The 20,311-nt window shown below is 32.7% G+C and overlaps 2 protein-coding genes and 1 pseudogene across 5 annotated transcripts; all 3 read right to left on the bottom strand.

Annotated features, from left to right (window-relative positions):
• Window positions 1-1,957: 1,957 nt before the first annotated feature.
• On the bottom strand, window positions 1,958-3,574 carry LOC107426510 (L-type lectin-domain containing receptor kinase IX.1-like; annotated as a pseudogene).
• Window positions 3,575-7,793: 4,219 nt separating this feature from the next.
• LOC107426479 (L-type lectin-domain containing receptor kinase IX.1) lies at window positions 7,794-19,082 on the bottom strand. 4 transcript variants are annotated; one of them, XM_048480495.2, is made up of 3 exons: window positions 18,582-19,080; window positions 10,036-10,842; window positions 7,794-9,861 (listed from the first exon to the last, which is right to left on the bottom strand). In XM_048480495.2, exons 2-3 carry the CDS (start codon window positions 10,559-10,561, stop codon window positions 8,534-8,536), a joined length of 1,854 nt encoding a protein of 617 aa, XP_048336452.2. In that variant the 5' UTR covers window positions 10,562-10,842; window positions 18,582-19,080; the 3' UTR covers window positions 7,794-8,533. The 4 variants fall into 4 exon arrangements, with proteins under 4 accessions (XP_048336452.2, XP_015892165.3, XP_048336451.2 ...); XM_016036681.4 differs by having other exon boundaries at window positions 7,796-9,837; window positions 18,582-19,071; XM_016036679.4 differs by having other exon boundaries at window positions 7,794-10,842; window positions 18,582-19,082.
• On the bottom strand, window positions 13,807-14,623 carry LOC132805444 (protein ALP1-like). Its single transcript, XM_060820522.1, has 2 exons — window positions 14,138-14,623; window positions 13,807-14,049 (listed from the first exon to the last, which is right to left on the bottom strand). Exons 1-2 carry the CDS (start codon window positions 14,621-14,623, stop codon window positions 13,807-13,809), a joined length of 729 nt encoding a protein of 242 aa, XP_060676505.1.
• Window positions 19,083-20,311: the final 1,229 nt, after the last annotated feature.

Raw genomic sequence — 20,311 nt, forward strand, 5'->3', positions numbered from 1 at the left:
CTCTCAGGAAAGGTGAGGTGGGTCTCAAACTCTTTAAAAACCTACCTCCTTAAACAGAGCCTTCTCAGATAACACAAACACACATAATTCAAAATTAATTTTAAAATCAACCATTGTTTCAATAATCTTTGGGCTTTTAATAACACTAACAGAGCCTCGTTGGGAGGATTATTAATGTCATTAAAATTGAATGTAATAACCATTAATTTTAATTTCAAAATTATCTTTAATATCTAAGTATTGTCGACGTTGGACCGTACAACTTTATTAAAATTTTGAAATTATTTTAGATCCAATCCAATAAAATCTGGTCATGTTTATCCGTTGGAGCATCACATAACCATTTTATTATTGGACCCTTAATGGAGCCCGCAGGTTTCAAATTAATTAAATTAATTCTTTAAAACCTTCACCTATTCAATATTTTACATTAATTAATTAGGGTTTTCCATAATAATATTATCTAGATAAAACAAATGTTATTATGCACATGTATATATCAAATGATGCAATTATATGGCACCACCTATTCTAAATGACATATTAAGCACATATCACATGTTATTAAACAATTATAGCACATATCAATTATAATTTAAACAATTATAAACATAGAATAATTAATAGGCCCTAATCCATGGTTTCCTAGAAAAGAAAAATTACAAGCCCAATAGGCCCAAAAAGCCCAACTTAATATCTGACCCGTACTTCTTCTTTTCTTCAGATCTTGCAAGTCAATGGGGTGTGGGCCAAGTTAGAATTGGTTTCTAGGGTTTTTAGCCCAAAAAACACAAAACCCTAACAAGTCCCCTATTGATCCCGAGCACCAAAACCACCGCCAGTCGCCACACAAAACTCGGATCACCATGAAATTTTACAGGAAGGTAGATACCCAAATAAGAAATCTACCCACAAAAAAATAATCAAAATCCAATCACACATGCGCCTTCATGCGCTTGATGAATTCAGGCGCGTGAATCCCACTCTCAGCCGCTTTGAGTGGCGCGTGTGGGCACGTGTAGGTGTTTCCGGCGACCGTTCTCCTCCCACCGATCCTCCTTCATGTCCTTCAACTTCTTATGATGTTGATCTATCAAGCCGAAGCTCCAATACACACGAAAAACGATTAACAGCAACGAGAATACAATTTTTTTTTTCGGGTACTTTTACATATTTTTCCAATAAATCCAAATTTACATATAAATAAAATAAAATTGCAGGAAAAATAAATAAGTAAATCAATCAAGGAGGAAACCCTAATCTTATGATTAGCCTCCTTGTTACATCCCCAAAAAAAATATACAAGCAAAAATCTACCATGGATTAAGGGCAAAACTAAATAATTCATTCATAAAAAAAATATAAACAACATGAATAATAGAATCCTAGGTGCCATATATCTAATATACATCATATATACATGAAAAATAAAAAATGGATTCGTTTTATCACACATCGATTCAATCACGGCTCTGATACCAATTGCTAAGATCATATACACAGCGGAAGCCTGATCGAGATTGAATAAAATGTGCAATAAATTATGTCATTATCCATAAGTTTACTAACCTTTAGCGTAGAACCTTCCAAACTATTCTCTAAGTGACAGATCTGCGTGTGGGTGCACCTGATCACAAAAGAAACAAGAAGATTAATCTGAAAAAACCTCTGAAACTCACAGTTTTTGTTTTTCTCTCACGGTGTTTTATTTTCTACTGAGATTCTAAATCTCTAGAAAATAATATGTTAAACTTGTTAATTGGAGGCTAGTAAACAGTATATTTATAGACTGCTAACCTCCTAGGGTTTAATAACACCTTGGGCCCAATTAATGGGCTCCTTCTTGTATCTTAATAATCAATTAAATGTGTTTTGTCAATTAATGAGCTAGTTTGGGGATCCTACGGCTCATTATTAATCAAGGCTCCTAATCATGGATTAGCTTGATCCAAAAGCATTAATCCAACAGAGTATTAATGATTGAAGACTGCGTAAGGGCATTCTCAGAAGTGGAAGTTCTGCCATCAGACCGTGGAACCGAAGGAGGCAAACAAGTTGGCAAAGGTATCCCTAATGGTAGAGCACGCAATGGAGCTTCAAATTGAAGTATAAGAATGGCTTGCTTAATCAAAGGTCACAGATTGTAATCCAATGAGCACACCAAAGTCCAATGATCGTCAAACTTTCCATTTGCTGTTCATCAAATTCACCACAAAGTCAAGGATCAGCCGCTTCAAAAACCTTTTCCGTCCCATAAAGCTTCCAAACCCATTCCACTAATCCAATTTGATGATCATTTTCTCTGACTACAGGCTCAATGGGTTTTCTTCCACAAGCTATCTCAAACATTACAACACCAAATCTGTAAGCATCGGATTCCTTGCTAGCCCTGCAGGTGGTGAAATATTCAGGGGCCAAATATCCCAAAGTCCCAGCCACATTCGTGGTTTATGACCCTCTTTCATGTTCCACCAGCCTAGCTAAGCCAAAATCACCCAACTTTGCATTGAAATTTGAATCCAACAAGACATAACTTGATTTAGTATCCCTATGCAGTTCACATTGTTCCCACTCTTCGCGCAAGTAAAGCAATGCCGAGGCCAAGCCTCGAGCTATATTGTACCTTGCAACCCAAGTCAACGAGCTTTTACCTTTGAAAAGATGGAAATCTAAACTCCCATTTGACATGAACTCGTAGATGAGGAGTAGATCTTTCTTTCTGTGGCACCAACCGATGAGTTGCACTAAATTTCTGTGCCTTAGTTGGGTGATGATCTGTGATGATCTTCATACTCCTTTATCCCCTGTTGAGATTTGGTGGATACATTTTTTATAGCTATACACGAATTCATGTTTTTCAAAAGACCTCTATACACAACCATAGCCTCCTTGTCCAAGCTCTTCTTCCTTTGAAAAGGTTTTTGTTGCTGCAACGATCTCGTGATAGGAAAACTTCTTAGCTCCACTGCTGCTAAAAAAATCATGGTCCATTAACAGGCCAAATCTCAAGTATTCATCATCCTCACTATTATCATCATCCTCTATACTACTCTGCTTCTCCCGCTTCCACAACCTAAGACAAATAAAAAACAAAGCTTCAATAGAAACATAAGAAGCGATGGTCAGCCCCACAACCAATCCTTTCCTAGAATTTGTGCTTGATAAGAGTAACTCATTGGAATGGAAAGACCACGAAGAATATGCCTGGAAGTAAAGAGTCCATTGGCAGCTGAGAAGCCAAAAGTAACCCTCTCAGGGTAAGTATTCTGTTAAAATAATTTCATAGGAAAAATTTTGCAGAAACGGAACTTTTTATTTGTATCCAGTGAAGGAAACACTTGATTTTTCATTTTATAATTGTAGCTTACAGTAGCATTGTATACCTTTCAGGTTGTGATAATTCGAGACCAAGAGTTATACGTACTGGAAACCATGTTCTTCACATCGATTCCTACGTGTTCGTTAAGGTCTTCGGTGTTGAAATCATTCCAAAAAGTATCAAACTCCGCAGCCACAAATGGTTGTGGAGTTGAGGTAGAGCCACTGGAGTTTATCAAACCGAGACGACTGCCATCCGTTCTATTTGGAATTCAAAATGGAGGCTAAGCGAGGATGAACGCCAACCCATCTCCATGCGGAGCATTAGTAGGCGAATAGATGATAAAGGAGAAACTGGTTGTGAAATGTGCTGCTCTTCCAGAGGCTTTGTCCCAAAGTTGCAAGTCTTGATAGTACTTTACTTGACCAATCTGATCCGTCAGGGTTGTAGTCAAAATGTATATATGAGCCGAGAATGAACCATTTGCTTCAATGATTAAGGTCAAATTATGTTGATTTAGCACTTAATAATCAAACTCTAGCGGAGATGAATGTGGGATATAATTCAGAAGCCCAAAAAAAAAATAAAAATGGTAATCATCATATATAAAAGATGAATATGCCGAGATTACCAAAACGCCATGATAAATGAGAGTTTATGAGTTTGGAAAAAAGCAGTCTAAACGGATGAACAACTGTTGGGGTTATAATTGAGAAATAGATGATGCTATAAATTTTCCATGGAAGACAGAGACTTTTTACATCTTTATTTTTATTCTTTTTTAGACTTTAACTTTTATCTAGCCACTTCCTAAGATCATTTCATTATTTCCAAAGTGAATGTGTCTGTCAATAACCTTCTAGACATCAATAATAGTATTTTTTTTACCCAATGATATGGTAATTAATTCATTTTAGACATGTGTTGAAATATTTGTTTAAAAACTAGACAAGCATACATAGAACCAAGCACAGGATATGCAAATTTAATATTTAATTGGTTTATTATAAATATATCAATTAATAATATATTAACACATGTTATTATATAATAGATATAGCTTGATATACATATATAATAAATTTACATTATAATAGCTTAAATTTTTTAATAGTATTAATTTAATATAGACATATATGGATTGTCCTTTAATTTATTTTTAATAATTTTATCCTAGTATTTTGGGAAGATATCAAATAGGCCCCTCTGTACATTTTTTTCTTTAATTTTATTTGCTAACTTCCATTAGATTTTCTCACTAAAGCGTTAGAGAAGATCTAACATGGCACAATTAAAAGTTTAAAACATTACAAAATATACAATATATTTTCATTGTGAAAAGGCATGAACTGAATTATAATTTTAAAATTGATCGCATAATACTTGGTGATGTTTTGGTTGTCAAAATTTATCAAAAATTAGCAAAACAAAAATATAATAAGGGACCTATTTAATATTTTCAAAAAGTGCAGCGATGAAATTTCATTACAAAGTAGAGGAACCATTTTGACAGTGCCCCCACAATGCAGGGCGTTATATTTAATTAGTCGCAAAATAGACAAGACCTTCTTATATCAGTCACTTGAAAAAAAAAAAAAAAAAAAAACCAAATGCATGTTATAGATAACCCTCTCAACTGTGAAAAATTTACAAATATAGATAATAATAACTAAAAAATCTCCAAATTACCTTTACAAAATAAAATAACATGTATATTTTTGGAAAGTATGTTTTAATAATAATTTTTTGATGAAAAATGAAAATTAATTAAATAATTACTATTTATATATATAAACTTTTGAACCCATTAGTTTTATATTAGTCATTTTGATTTTCATAATCATTATAATTGCCGCACTTTTTTTTTTCAAAATATTTGAGTGATTAATGTAGTCTCGTATATTTTTTGGTTGATGGAATATTGTAGCAAAAAATTTTGCAAATTAATTCATATTCTTATTATACTATAGTTTAATTTTATAAGCTATTAGTTAATCACATTTTCATCATATTAATTATGAATTTAATGTAAAATATTTATGTAGTATAACATAAATGGACATTATAAATTTTTTTTTTCAGCTAAAAAAAAAATGGACATTATAATCACAAATTTAATCACAATAAACAAATATTTTTCATAATGGACATTATGAAAAATATATTCTAATCACTTTTTTAAACACAAATTTGCCTTTAGGGTTTTGCAACATGTTTCTATGATATAGGGGTTATTTGTTATTTACATAGTTTAAGGGAGTTATATGTAACTATCAAATAATATAGGTGATTTTGTATATTTTACTCTAGATGATATGACATTGTATTATTAGCAAATATAGCTGAAAATTAATCGAAGCAAAATATAATAAAAAATAAAAAATGTAAAATTAAAACTCAATATAATTATTAAAGTAATGTTACATAAACTAACGTGAAACAAGATTACAAATTAAAAGTTCAATGTAGAATGTTTTAAATTTTAAAGTTTAATGTACAATCTAGCTAAAATAACTAGAGTGCAATTTCCTTTAAGTTTACTTATAGATTCACTTATTCTTATATAATTTATATTATTTGCCAATTAATAAAATAATAATAAATCATTTTTTTTAAAAATAATTTCGGTGCTCTTCATATTAGATATTAAAAAAAAAAAAAAAAAAAAAAAAAAAAAAAAAAAACTAACTTGTAAAACTAGTTTTCGGCCTATTGGCCAAAAGGCAAAACTTAAAAGCTGCATAAGGTTGGTCTAACATTGAAAGATCGGGACTTTGAAACTTAATCTGCTTCCTCCTTTTTGTGGGCCAAAATTTTGGTTCAAAAATAATATTATGCGTATACATATGATAAGGAGAGAATGCCATAACATATGCAACCCTATTAAAAGATCTTCGAAAGTTACATAGCATTAATTAATTTAGTTTCATCATGTTGCAATAGCTATATAGCTATTGTTACTGGACACTTGCTCAAAAACACTAGCTTCGTTGTATTTATTTATCTTTTTTCCTTTTCTTTTCTTAGTGTTGCAAAACATATATTTATTTTTTATTTCTTATTTTTGACAAGCAAAACAGGGGATGTTGTTTTGTCAAAAAAAAAAAAAAAAAAACAAAAAAACAAAAAAAAACAAAAAACAAAAAGCAACATAAAACATAGAACACATGGCTCTGTTAGTGTTGACATAATTGGCAAAGTCTTGACATTCTAGCTTTTTATAGCAAGAAAACAAGTAAGCATTAAACATAACAGATAATAACTAACTTTGGCCATTTAAAAAATTGAAACAAAGAAAGAATTAAAGTGGAAAAAAAAGAAGAAGAAATTTTTGGAGATGGAAAGAAAGAGAATAGTGGTAAAGGAGAGGAATATTCGACCAAGAAAGCTGTAAACCAAAAAAATGGTTTAAAGGTTACATACTAAATTATTTGACAAAAAAAATCAAATACCCAACCTAGACATCAACTTGGCTATTGGCAAAAAGATGAAGCAAGTAGTAAGTTACTGTTGCGGTGACTAGTAATGGTTGAAGACCCGGTTTTGGCATTCTCAGAAGCAGTAGTATTGCCATAAGACCGTGGAACTGAAGGAGGCAAATAAGTTTATATATAGTTTCTTTGGATTAAATTTTCATGGTTATTCCGGCCGGGTATTAGCCAGCCACCACCTTATATGTCTTACAAGGTAAAAGCTACATAAGGTTGAATTGAAAGAGTCTAAAGACTGAAAGATATGAACTTTGTACCCTGCATATATAGGCTTCTTTTTGCAGATGACCGAAATTTTGGTTTGAAATATTATATACATGGACAGGAAAAGAAATACATGTGGGATGACCAAATCTATTAAAAGATATCTGAAAGGTATAGTATAAGAACATTCATTTATTTGGTTCCATAGTGGTCAACCTTCTAAATTATGATTAAAAAATCGTTCTTATTTTTTCCCTTTGAGGATAGTATATAGAAATCATCAAATATATTTATATATATTGACTAGAAACTGGTCGTACATGAACATGACACAGATTTTTGTTGGTAAGAATATAAGACAGATTAGTTAATAGAAAAGAGAATAAAAAATTAGCATTCCAAAAACGGAGGATCTTTGCTTAGTTTAGTCGTCAAAATTCATTAGGATCACCAATTGCCTTCGGGCCTTTTACTAAATGAATAACAAACGTAGATTTAGTCAAAGATGAGACTGAAGTACTCAGATATGCATTTAGTAGCGTAACTGTATCCTATCTCTCTGTCTGTGTTTATTTATTATTTATCTTTTTTACATTTTTTTTTTTTTTTCCTATTGTTGCACAACAGAGAACTCATGGGCATAAAAGAATTAAGACAGAAGTGGAAAAAGCTTTAATCCATTAAGTAGGAAAATGCGATACTTATACAATTACACGTATACCACTTTCCTTATGAGGATCTATACAATTACAAACCCTAGCACTAACGTATTACACAATAAACACAGACCAATACTACATAAGGAAAATACTAAACCAGAACGATGATCTATATTATTGTTTAGCCAAAAAAAAAAAAACATAAAACAGAGATCCCATGGTTCTGTTTGGGTTGACATAATTGCCAAGTTCTAACATTCTAGCCTTTTATAGAATGGCCACAAGCTGACGTCAAATGTATAATAACAAACTTCTGAACAAACAATAGATTAAAGAGTACAAACTAAACTATTTGGAATCAAAAAGCATAAAATTCCACACCTAGACACCCATCCACTAGCTAAAAGATGAAGTGAATTGTGAGGAACGGTTGGGGCTAATTTTGCTCTGATGCCAAATTGTTGGGATTAAATTAACTTGTATTACATTAATGACTTATACAAGACACTTTACAAACACATTTATATAAACCCTTACATACATTAGCGGGACCCACACTTACATAGCCTTTGGAACACTCACATTGACAAGCATAGCACTCTAGAGACTAAGATGAGGAGCTACCTCATGCAATCTCCAGAGCTCACCAGGATAGCTTATCTCAAATGGAAGCCAAGCTTCCCTTTTAACAATTTGTACAATGTCGGTTATAAACCAACTCCAAAACCTTCCTCCATTGTGTCGGTGCTCTTCATTGCCAAATTTAGATATTTCTTCACAAATTCCAATGCTTTACTTGCCAACCAAGTATGTCAAATATACTAGTTAATTTTAGAAGCTTCTAAGTCAATATTGATCCTTCAAGAACTGGTATAGTGACTAATAGTGGTTGACGACTCGGTTTTGGTATCCTCAGAAGCAGAAGTGCTACCGTACAAAAACTGTGGAAATGAAGGAGACAAGTAAGTCGGCAATGGCATCTCTAATGGCAGAGCAGGCAATGGAGCTTCAAATTCAAGTACATGAGTAGCTTGCTTAATTGAAGGTCTCATATTGTAATCCGGGTGAGCACTCCAGAGCCCAACAATCATCAATCTTTCCATTTGTTGCTCATCAAATTCCCTACAAAGTCTGGGATCAGCCGCTTCCAAAACCTTTTCCATCCCATAGAGCTTCCATACCCACTCCACTAATCCACCTTCATGATCACTTTCTCCAACCTCAGGTTCGAAGGGTTTTCTTCCACAAGCTATCTCCAGAATCACAACACCAAAGCTGTAAACATCAGATTCCCTCCTCGCCCTGTTGGTTGCGAAACATTCAGGAGCCAAATAGCCCAAAGTCCCAGCCACCATTGTGGTTTGTGACCCCTTTTCATGGTCCACCAGCCTAGCTAAGCCAAAATCACCCAGCTTAGCATTGAAATTCGAATCCAACATTACATTACTTGATTTAATATCCCTATGCAACACGCATTGTTCCCACTCTTCGTGCAAGTAGAGCAATGCTGAGGCCAAACCTCTAGCTATGTTGTACCTTGCCGCCCAAGTCAATAAGCTTTTACCTCTGAAAAGATGGACATCTAAACTCCCATTTGACATAAACTCGTAGATGAGAAGTAGATCTTTCTTTCTGTGGCACCAACCGATGAGTTGTACCAAATTTCTATGCCTCAATTGGGTGATGATCTTCACCTCGGATGCGTATTCCTTTATCCCCTGTTGAGATTTGGTGGATATCTTCTTTATAGCTACATACGAACTCATGTTTTTCAAAAAACCTCTATAAACACAACCGAAGCCTCCTTGTCCAAGTTTCTCTTCCTCTGAAAAGTTGGCTGTTGCTGCGACTAACTCATCGTAGGAAAACCTTTTAGCTCCACTGCTTCTCTCAAAATCATTGTCCATTAACGGATCAATACTCAATTCATCATCATCTTCACCTTCCTCTTCGGTACTCTTCTTCCACTTCCATATACCAAAAGAAATAAAAGCTAAAGCTCCAACAAAAACACAAACACCTACGCTTATCCCAATGACCAACCTTGTCTTAGAATTTGTGCTTGTTTTTTTTGGTGAATCAGAAGTCGTGCTTGTTGTGAAGTCACCAGAATGGAATGACCATGAACGAAGAATGTGTCTGGAAGTGAATAATCCATTGGCAGCTGAGAAGCCAAAAGTAACCCTCTCTGGTAAATATTCTGTTAAATTAATTCCATAGGAAAGACTTTGCTGAAATGGAACATCCTCTTTATTATATCCAGTATAGATAACACTTAGATTTTTCATCCTAGAACTGTAACTTACAGTGGCATTGTATACCTTCAAGGTTGAGATATTACAAGACCAAGATGAGTACTTACTAGAAATCATGTCCTTGACGTTGACTCCTACATGCTCGCCAACATCTATTGGGTCGAAGTAATTTCGCAAGGTATCGAACTCCACCGCAACAAATGGATGCGAACTTGAGGTGGAGCCACCGGCCTCTGTCAAACCCATTCCGCTGGCATCAGTAGTACTTGGAATTCCAAACGGAGGCTGTGCGAGGAAGAAGGCCAAACCATCTCCACGTGGATCAAATGGCGAGTAGATGATAAAGGAGAAACTGGTAGTGAAATCCCATACTCTTCCAGTGGCTTTGTCCCAAAGTTGAAAGTCTTCAAAATACTTTACATGCCCAATCTGGTCTGTTTTGTTTAATTTGGTCAGTTGGATTTCTGAACCCAAATATGTAGTATTTCCTTGGGTTATTAAGGTACGATTATGTTGATCTAGTACTGGATAATCAAATTCAAGTGAAAAGGATGAATATGGGATATAATTCAGAAGCAAAAAAGTGGTAATCAACGAAGCTGAGATATGTTGCCCAGGATACCAAAGAGCCATGATGATCAGAGCAATTTGTGATGAGTTTGGGTTAGCTTTTGGAGGTTTGGGTTAGTTTGTTGGAGGTTTGGACTTTTGAGGATGCTTATATATTCAGCTGATTGACTATAGTCTCATCTCATTAATTAGTACACACCTAACTTGTCAAGTCCCAAATTCAGTGCTTACTTTTCAACTAAAACTTGTTAGACTGAAAAAGAAAAATAATAATAATAATAATACATGGAGTTTGTACGTATTACCTGCTTTATAAATAAGCTGTTAACTACTCCAAATATTTCCTATTAAAAAAAAAAAATCCAAATATATAGTCAATAAGGCTGGTCCTTGCGTTAATTAGATCAGCAATTCAAAGTAGTAAAGAAATAGGATTAGCATATAGGGCTCGTTTGGTACGCAGGATAGGTCCGGATCGGACGGGATCGGACAGGATAGGTTCGGATCGGACAGGATCGGACAGGATCGAATAATGCAGTACTGTGTTTGGTATAGTTCTGACTGAATGTTGGACTAGTTGTCCTATGTTTGGTGCAGGATCGGACTGGATTGGATTATTTTATAATTAAAGTATTTATTTTGTTATATATGAAAAGATTTAAAATTATATTTATATTTAAAAAAAATTAAATATTATATTTAATTAAAGTTTTATTATTACTTATATTTAATATGTTTTGTATAGATATTTATATGTTCAATTAATTAATAATAATAATAATTTAATGATATTTATAATACATTTGTAATTTTTTTTTTAACACCCATAAACTACTTAAAATATTGTTTTCAAAACTGATTAAAATAAAATTACTAATCATGAATAACAATTAAATACAAATAAAAAAAAATTGACATAATATTTAATTAAGAACTTGTTAATAGCATAAATATATCCATCTTCAATTCATACATATAGATATATAGATATATAAATAAATGTCACATGTAGTTACACTTTTAACAAGTATGACATCCGTATATATATATTGGATTTTACAAGGATAATCTAATTATATAAGAAATAAGTAAATAAACCCATTATTAGTAAGCCAAATAAACAACCTAATACAAAACCATTACCCCACTCGTTGTGAACTTGAGCACGTGTATGTACGGTGGTGGTATTTTGTATTGGATTTGCTTCATTGCGATTCTTCATTGTTTGTTCTACAAACTCAACATATGCAATTTCAGCTTCTTCAATTGTATTATAGGCTTGATATAAATTATTTGTAAATCCGTGCACTTGTTGATGACATTCAGACCAAGAATTATATATCCCTGGTTGTCTACCTTTAAACACAACATAAACCCTTCTCTTTGCCATTCAATATTCCTGCATATAATAATAAATGACAATATAATATAGTAAATTATTAAAAAAAATAACAACTAACCAAATCAATAAAGTGCATGTTAATATTCTAAAACATAACACATAATAATAAAATTATCCATACATGCATAATTAGAAGCCAACATTCAATACGTTACAATATATGTCCATAAGTTTCAATTCCAAATGTTCATAGTTGTCATCTTCTCATACATATCCATAAATATATAATCCACAACATACTAATTTAGTTATCCAAAAATCCACGAGCAAATTCAATCTTCTGCGCATCGGTTTTAATAATCTTGAAAACCTCAACGTTCGATGGATCCGATCTCATTGCCTTAGAGATTTTGAGATTGTCAGTAATATGGAATCCTAACCTGTCAAGCTCCATAGCTAAGTATTGTGGATAGTTGATATCAGACTTCTCCAACTTGTCTAACTGTGTAGCCAATTTATCTATAAACTTATCTGCTACATTGTTTAACCCGCTAACGATGTCAACATCCTTCGATTGAGCTTTCCTCTTACCTCTTAATTGGGATTGTGTGGGCAGTTGACTATGTGTTTGATTCATAGACATTGGAGAACCCACATCATCAAATTGGTCATTATCAGGCTCCATATTTATATCATTAACTAAATCAATTGGAGTTTGTGCTCCATGTCCTGTTGCCCGATCCTTCCCAAAAATATTAGCAAGCCTCTCATATATTGGGAAAGGTTTATCTCTCCAACTTTTTGCACTTGGATTACTCTAAAATAAAAAAAAAACCATCATTTAGTAAAAACATTATATATTTAACATAAGAAACACAAAATTCAATAAAGTTATTTTTCGTAACAAAGTCAAAACCTGCACATATGCTTTCCAAGCATCGTCACTATCAATCTCCACACATTTAAGAGTGTCATTCCATCCAAATCCACTTTTGTTCAGCATGTCGTATATGATGCCATATTGCTTCTTCCACTTTTTTAGCTTCGATTCAATATGTGGAGTTGCTCGCAATCCCGAGTTAGGACACATTTCAGCCAGTTGCCGCTCAATCATATTAAGTGTACCAGGTTTAAATGCTCCCGTATCACAACGTTGCCCACTAGCTACAGCTTCATCTAAAAGAACCAGCAAAGCTTCTTCCTCACCTCTACTCCATGTACGCCTAGATTCACCCCACCTATTATCGTTACTGCTACCTCCAGCTTCCATTGCTATTCAAGTAAACATTTCATGATTCCAACATTATCAAAACAAGATGCAAACAAAATAACAATAAATCTCAAATGTTGCACTTAATATAATATAAGTTTGCCTTCATACATATTATCCAAAAGATTTAACAAACAATAGTAAATAAGCAGTGAGAACATAATTTTTTACATAACCATCAACTAGTAATCATGATGACCTCTCCACTCACCAAACATTTGCTTAGCTAACTCATCTCTCCAATTCGTCCATTGATCTGAGGAAGCAATTGACCCTATAATGTCCTCCTCTTCATTAATGTCCACATTTTCCATCCTATCATATTCGACTTCTCCAGGATCGAGTGTCATTTCTCTTCTAATCAGATTATGTATCAGACAACATGCAGTAATGGTTTTGATTTGTGTTGCAATTGGGTAGAAAGATGGACTTCTTAAAATTGCCCATCGCATTTTAAGAACCCCAAAGCATCTTTCTATGATATTTCTAGCTGATGCATGCTTCATGTTGAAATACTCTTGATGATTTATGGGTGCACAACCATCTCTCCATTCGGAAAGGTGATATCTTGTTCCCCTATATGGTGCAAGAAATCCTTCACCATTTGTGTAACCAGCATCCACTAAGTAATAACAACCTAACACAGAAAAATTTCTCCTATTAGTTTATGCAATGTTAATCCACTCGATGAAATATTTAAGGATTGGTCTTACCGGTTGGTACTCTTAGTCCATTTGGCCTACTTATTGCATCTCTAAGTACTCTGGAATCTGAAGCGGAGCCTTCCCAACCCGGTAATACAAATATAAATTCCATATTCGGGTTACATACACCTAAGACATTTGTTGCGATCTCACCCTTTCTTGTTCGATATCTTGGCTTATCGATTTCAGGTACTTTCACCTTAATATAAGTTCCATCTAATGCTCCCAAACAATTCTACGACACAAACAATTTTACTAACGTCAGATAATGCTACAAGTCATCTAACTATAAAATTAATAACCAAACTAGTCCACATACGTACCTTAAACATTTTCCATCTATCATCCGAGCAATTATCTGACACAGGTTCAGGATGCCTCAACAAAATGGAATGTAAGCGCAACACCCCATTCAATACTGAATTGAAATATCTACTAATTGTCTCCCCTGATCTATAGAATCGACTGATAATTGTACGGTTTTTTGTATGATGAGCAATTATGTGCAAAAATATGCACACTTGCTCTTCCAATGTAACAGTACCATCTCTTTTCACATATCCATCTTGGCGTAATAACCGACATAAAATAACAAATGTTCTCCTATCCATCCTCAATTGACTAATACAAGTGACATCATTGTCCAACAAACTATCTATAAAAGATGTACGCAAGTCGGTATTCCTAGTTATTCTATTCCTAACACGTCTTTCATTTTTCCTTTGCCACGCTACATACATGTACATAAAAAAGATAAACATAAAGCCCCAACAAAAAGATTGAATCACAACTAATTTTCTTCTATCCATCTCTACAAAAAAGAAAAAAAAACAACAAATAAAAAAAAATTATCAGAAATACAATAAATTGAGCTGCTATTGCCAATACAATTGAATAAATACAGAAAACAAAAATCTTCCATAAATAATATATTTATATATTAGCATTCACAATAAACATTATATATATTTGGAAGGTCAAAATAAAAGGTGGATTTAAGTATTTTTAATATATATTCAATAATGTTTATTCATACTATTCTATAATAATATATATTATAAGAACAAATTTGTAGGCGAAAACAAAACATTAATTAAAAGTGTTGTTCAATAAGTAGTTTGGTTTTTAATTTTTATTAGTTTTACTTGATTACATGCGATGTGTTTGCTATAAATATTTATTGGTGTAGTTTTAATCAACGTTTGTTAAGCATTTCAAATAATAATAATTTAAATATAAAGGTTAAAAACACTAAATTAAAAACTATTTTAAATTCAGTTTAATGTTGTGATTGTATTTCTTGTTTTTTTACATTTTTTTATAAAAATTATAATTAATTTAAATGAATAATAAATTATAACTACCATTAACTCTAATAAATATATATTTTTAGACACTTTGGGCTTGACACTTTGGGCTAATTTGGGCTTATCTCAATGATCCAATTCCCATGGCCTATTCACTAATTTGGGCTAAGTTACTTAGATGTGGGAATACATGATATGTTTGATTAATTTATGAGAAGGAAAAAAACAAAAACGTAAAAAAAAAAAAAAAAAAAAAAAAAAAAAAGGTCTCTGCCGACTTGACATAAAGTAGTTGTTAGGAGAGCTATAGCAAAAAAGAGCAATGCTTAAAGTCACGCTATGATAAACAATTACATCATTACCTACTTAACTTGTCCATACTTTTTTATCCTCCAAGTTTCACATATCAATTTGACTTAATTACATCAAGTATGCATACGTACGTGTCCTCTAAATATAATATATATATATATATATATATATATATATGTATACGCACACTGGAATTGCATACATCTAGTTATATAGCACTTCCAGACCTCAATTTTTCCAAATATACACTTTGGGCTAATTTAGCAATATATCTTCTGAAAAACTCAACATTTCTTCTTCCCATCTTCAATACTACATGCAGGCTTTTAATCATTATATGGTGAAGACAAGCACAGAACGACCATCCCTTGAACTCGACCAGAGATTGGATTAAACTAAATATTCGAAAGCAGCTTTGCTCATCAAATTTTTGTAATATCAAATTTTATATGTAACTCATGTTCTTGATATGATATCATATTATATGTACAGATACTGAAAATTAGCTGGAAGCAATACAAGACATGTCAATTCTAATTTGTTCCATACAAAAAAATTATGATGTAATATTTTGGTCAGTGTTCACCTCATGGAGCACAAGTAGAATCTGGACAGCAACAAGCATAATATATCAACTACTCTACAGACAGTAGGAGAAAAGACACAAAGAAATCGCTACAAAAAAACCCATAAAAGCAGAGCAGCTAGACCAAATCTCACAGAACAAAACCATCCACTCCCATATCAATTATGTCTGCTGTCCTTTCCTTCCACATATACACAGGAAATAAAAAGACAAATGGCTTGCATAAACTTGAAGTCTTATTATTTTTTTTTTCCATAGAAAGCTAAAGATTACACTCAAATTCATTGAACAAATAACAATGACAAATTAAATATAACATGCATAGCTATGCCTTCAACACCTAATAGTTAACTACAACAATCTGCAAAGAGATAATCTCTCTCTCAACTGTACGTTCCTAAATCTGATGAACACTCATGCATCACAATATCCTAAATCAACTCATATTCCTCTTCCAATATTGACCCTTTCAAAGGTACATATTTCATATTTGATGAATATGCAGATGCTCACAATGATCTACATTTTATCCACCTTAATTCTAATGGCAGCATTCTCTCCATATTTCCCTCAAGCTTGGATAATAAGGATAAATTTTCTGGCAGTTTACCAGTAAGCTTGTTATGTCCAACACTTTGATCTTAAGACAAGCAATGACATCCTATCCGTTTCATTATTTCCTCCAAGTACTAGGAAGAGTGAAGTCATGAAGATAAGGATTTGTACAGAAAATGACATAAGTTTGCTTACATTTATCATGCTAGGCAGCTTTATAATTCGAAATTGTATGTGTCCATCTGAATAAACTCAACAATATAACAGGAGACATGCCATAGATATTACTGAACTGTAAAATGTTGACAACACAAAACTAGGAAAACACTTGAACACACACAAGTAAAATGACTTTTCAGAACATTCTATAGGGTTCATGTCAGCAAACAAACCAGGTCACGTCCATCAATTCTTCTAAGTACAAAATTTTCCAGCCAAAAAATAGAAAGATGGAACTTTAGTTTCCGAGAATGACTCCCCCCCCCCCCCCCCCATCATTTTAATCACCTTTTTCTTCCCCCCCCCCCCCCCCCCAAAAAAAAACCATGGTTTTTGTCGAGTAGATTTTACATGAGACATACTATCTGTAAAGATAAGTACAGATAGTAAATTTGCATCCAAAAAAAAGCAAAAGTAGAAAAAAAGTTGAAAGATCCACATGCCCTATATGATTCTATGAAAAACCCTTTAATTTCTTCCAAAGAGAAATTTAGGTTCTTTGCAACCTATGAATGTTACAATTTTCCATTATTTCTACCAAGAAAGTAAGAAGCATTGAAACACAAAAATGAACTGTGCATTGAAAAACACAATCGAGCATGTATGATCATAGCCCTCCAACAGTTCGACAATGTCAGATAAAAATAAGATAAGCCACATTTCGAGTCCAATAGCCTTTCAATCAACTAAGGACACGTTTGGTAGACAGATTCACTATTCCAGGTGAATTAAGAATGGCTATTCCCAGTGATAAAAAATACAGGAATAGAATAACTATTCAGAATCATGAATTTGGCTGCAACAAAAGTTAATAGCTTTGAATAGGAAATATATATATATATATATATATATATATATATATTCACAAGTGAAAATAAATGGAAATATGCTATTTTCTTCTTCACAATCTCCATATCTCCACATGAGTTTTTTTTTTCTTTCAAATCCAAAATTAAAATCAAGAAACAAGCAAAAGACAGAGAGAGTATAATTAAGCAAAAGACAGAGAGAGTATTGGGAATGAATAATTACCTGTTAGATACGGTTACTGGCCTTGGGGATCAGCAGAGTGGAAGAGTGGGCTGAAATGCTGGAATTTCGGAGTTGGGAGAGAAGGCCGGTTGCTGAAATGCTGAAATACGATTACAAATTTAATAATTCAAAACTAAAAAACAAAATAAACCACAAATTAACCACAGATCTCGGCCACTCACAGTGACAAATTAAGCACAAAACCCAGTTTTCTGGTCGACGTTTGGGTTGAGATTCGAGCGAGGACTCTTGGCGACGATAGAAAGGGTGACGAGCTCCAGATGCCGTTTCACGAAGTTGGGAGAGAAGGCCGGTTTCGGGGAGACAATCTGGTTGAAATGGGTTTCGCCGGCGGCAGAGTTAGGGTTAGCTTTGACAGTGGCTGGCGTGCTGGTAGTAATGGCTTCAAACGTCTTCGGTCAAGAATGGCTTCAAATCGAAAAGAAGAAAAACACGGGTGTGAGAGGCAGGTTGAAAGCATGGAAAGAGGGCAGGACAAAAGTGACCCAGGTGTTTTGGTGGGTCAGTTTTGTCCCCCTTGTTTCGGATAATTCGACTAACGGGACACATCTATCCCGTCCTTCATTTTTCTTCCCAAACACCAGACTGGGACTCAAACCCATCCGGTCCTGACCAATCCCATGTAACAAACACCACCATAAGGGAAATTTGTAAATTAAATTTTTTTATGAGAAAGTAAATAGAGATTATTACTCCTGATAGAGTGCTTGAGTTTTCACAATTTGTGAATTACACCTTTTAATTAGGAAATTTGGTCAGCAGATATTTTCCTAGCAGATATCCAGTTAAGCAAAAATCGGTGACACAGTGGAAATATCGGCGACAATGTCGTGTGTCGGACACCGGCGACACCGATAGGGGGGTGGAAGAAGTTTCTGAAATATCGCCGGAGTCGACAAATGTCGGCAGAGTCGTCGAAAATCGATGGGAGTGTCGGATTTTTGATGGACAATGGTGGAAACACAGAGGAAAAGCCGGTTGTAGGTGGAAATCTTGGATGGAAATATCGGCTGGCCTCTGTCTCAAGAAGCAGAAGAAGAAGACCTGCGATTTGCTTCTTCCTACGATCTGCCATAGCCCAGAGAGAAGAAAAAGAGAGCAGGGAAGGGAAAGGGAAAGAGAGAAGAGGAAGAGCAGGCTTCAGAGATCGGCCGGCCGGGCAGTAGGACTGAAAGAGATCTGGAAGAAATTTTTTTTATTGATTTTTTAATGTTTAAAAAAATATATTAATTTTTTTATTTAATAATTTAATTGGTTAATGAATAGGGCCGGCTCAAGCTTACATTTGGGCCTTGGCCGAAAAGGAAGATAGGGTCTCATAGGAATTTGCTTTTTTTTTTTTTTTTGTTTAAATTATTATATATACTGTTTAGTGTTTAATATTAAAATATTTATTAAAAATATAATTATACATTAAATATATTATAAAATATATAAAATAAAATTATAATTCTAAGAAATTAAAAAAAATATATGATGCAATATATTAAATTTTTAATTTATTGTGAATATAATTTTTTTTTAATATAATGAAGGTTTTTTTTTTTAATTTTTAGAAGTATTTGTTATGTTACATAAAAAAAAAAAAAAAAAAAGAGATACCAATTTTTTTTTTAATGAAAATATATATTCTTAATTATTAAAGGAAAAATTGAAAAATGCATTAAAGTAATTAACAATTATTTGCCAACAAATTAGGTTGGTCAAACCATTAATGTATTTATTGCAATTTTATTTTTTCAATATTTGTTGAAATTAATCTATCAATTTATCATCTATAAATCTATTTCATCAACTCATATTAATACTAATCTTATTAAAAAAAATCAAAAAATAAATAAATATTAAAAAACTTGCATAAATATTATTACTTTCATTTCTTTATTTTAAAATACTTGTAATAATCATTTGTAAACATTTTAATTGAGAGCCTTGGTTTTACATATATATATATATATATATATTATATAAAATTAGGGGCCATAATAATTTGGGGTCCTAATGCAATGGTCTTGGTGGCCTTACTCTAAAGACGGGTCTGTTAATAAAAGTACAGAAAGTGGATAGAATTTTCAAAATTGTTTATTATTTTGATTTCTTTTGATTCAATGTTTATGGATTTTTAAAGTGTTAATCGATTAGTTAATTGAAAGAAAAAAAAATTTGAAATGAAATCAAAATCAAAAAGTAATAGTAAATATCAGCAAATATTGAAAATATTATATTTGAAAATTTTTTATATCTTAGTATTATCTGTTAAATTATTTTCTATTTTGATACTAAGTAATATTATAATTTATTCATTTATAATAATTTATAATATTTATGAACTATTTTATCTGTATTATAATTATTGTATTTTTATATTATTTTACTGTATTAATTATCTTATATGTCAAAATTTGTATTCTAAATTAAAAATTTACAATTTTCATAATCTTATCGATATTTTCATTGATACCAAC

The sequence above is a fragment of the Ziziphus jujuba genome, chromosome 9 (assembly GCF_031755915.1).
Source record: "Ziziphus jujuba cultivar Dongzao chromosome 9, ASM3175591v1".
Taxonomy (NCBI): domain Eukaryota; kingdom Viridiplantae; phylum Streptophyta; class Magnoliopsida; order Rosales; family Rhamnaceae; genus Ziziphus; species Ziziphus jujuba.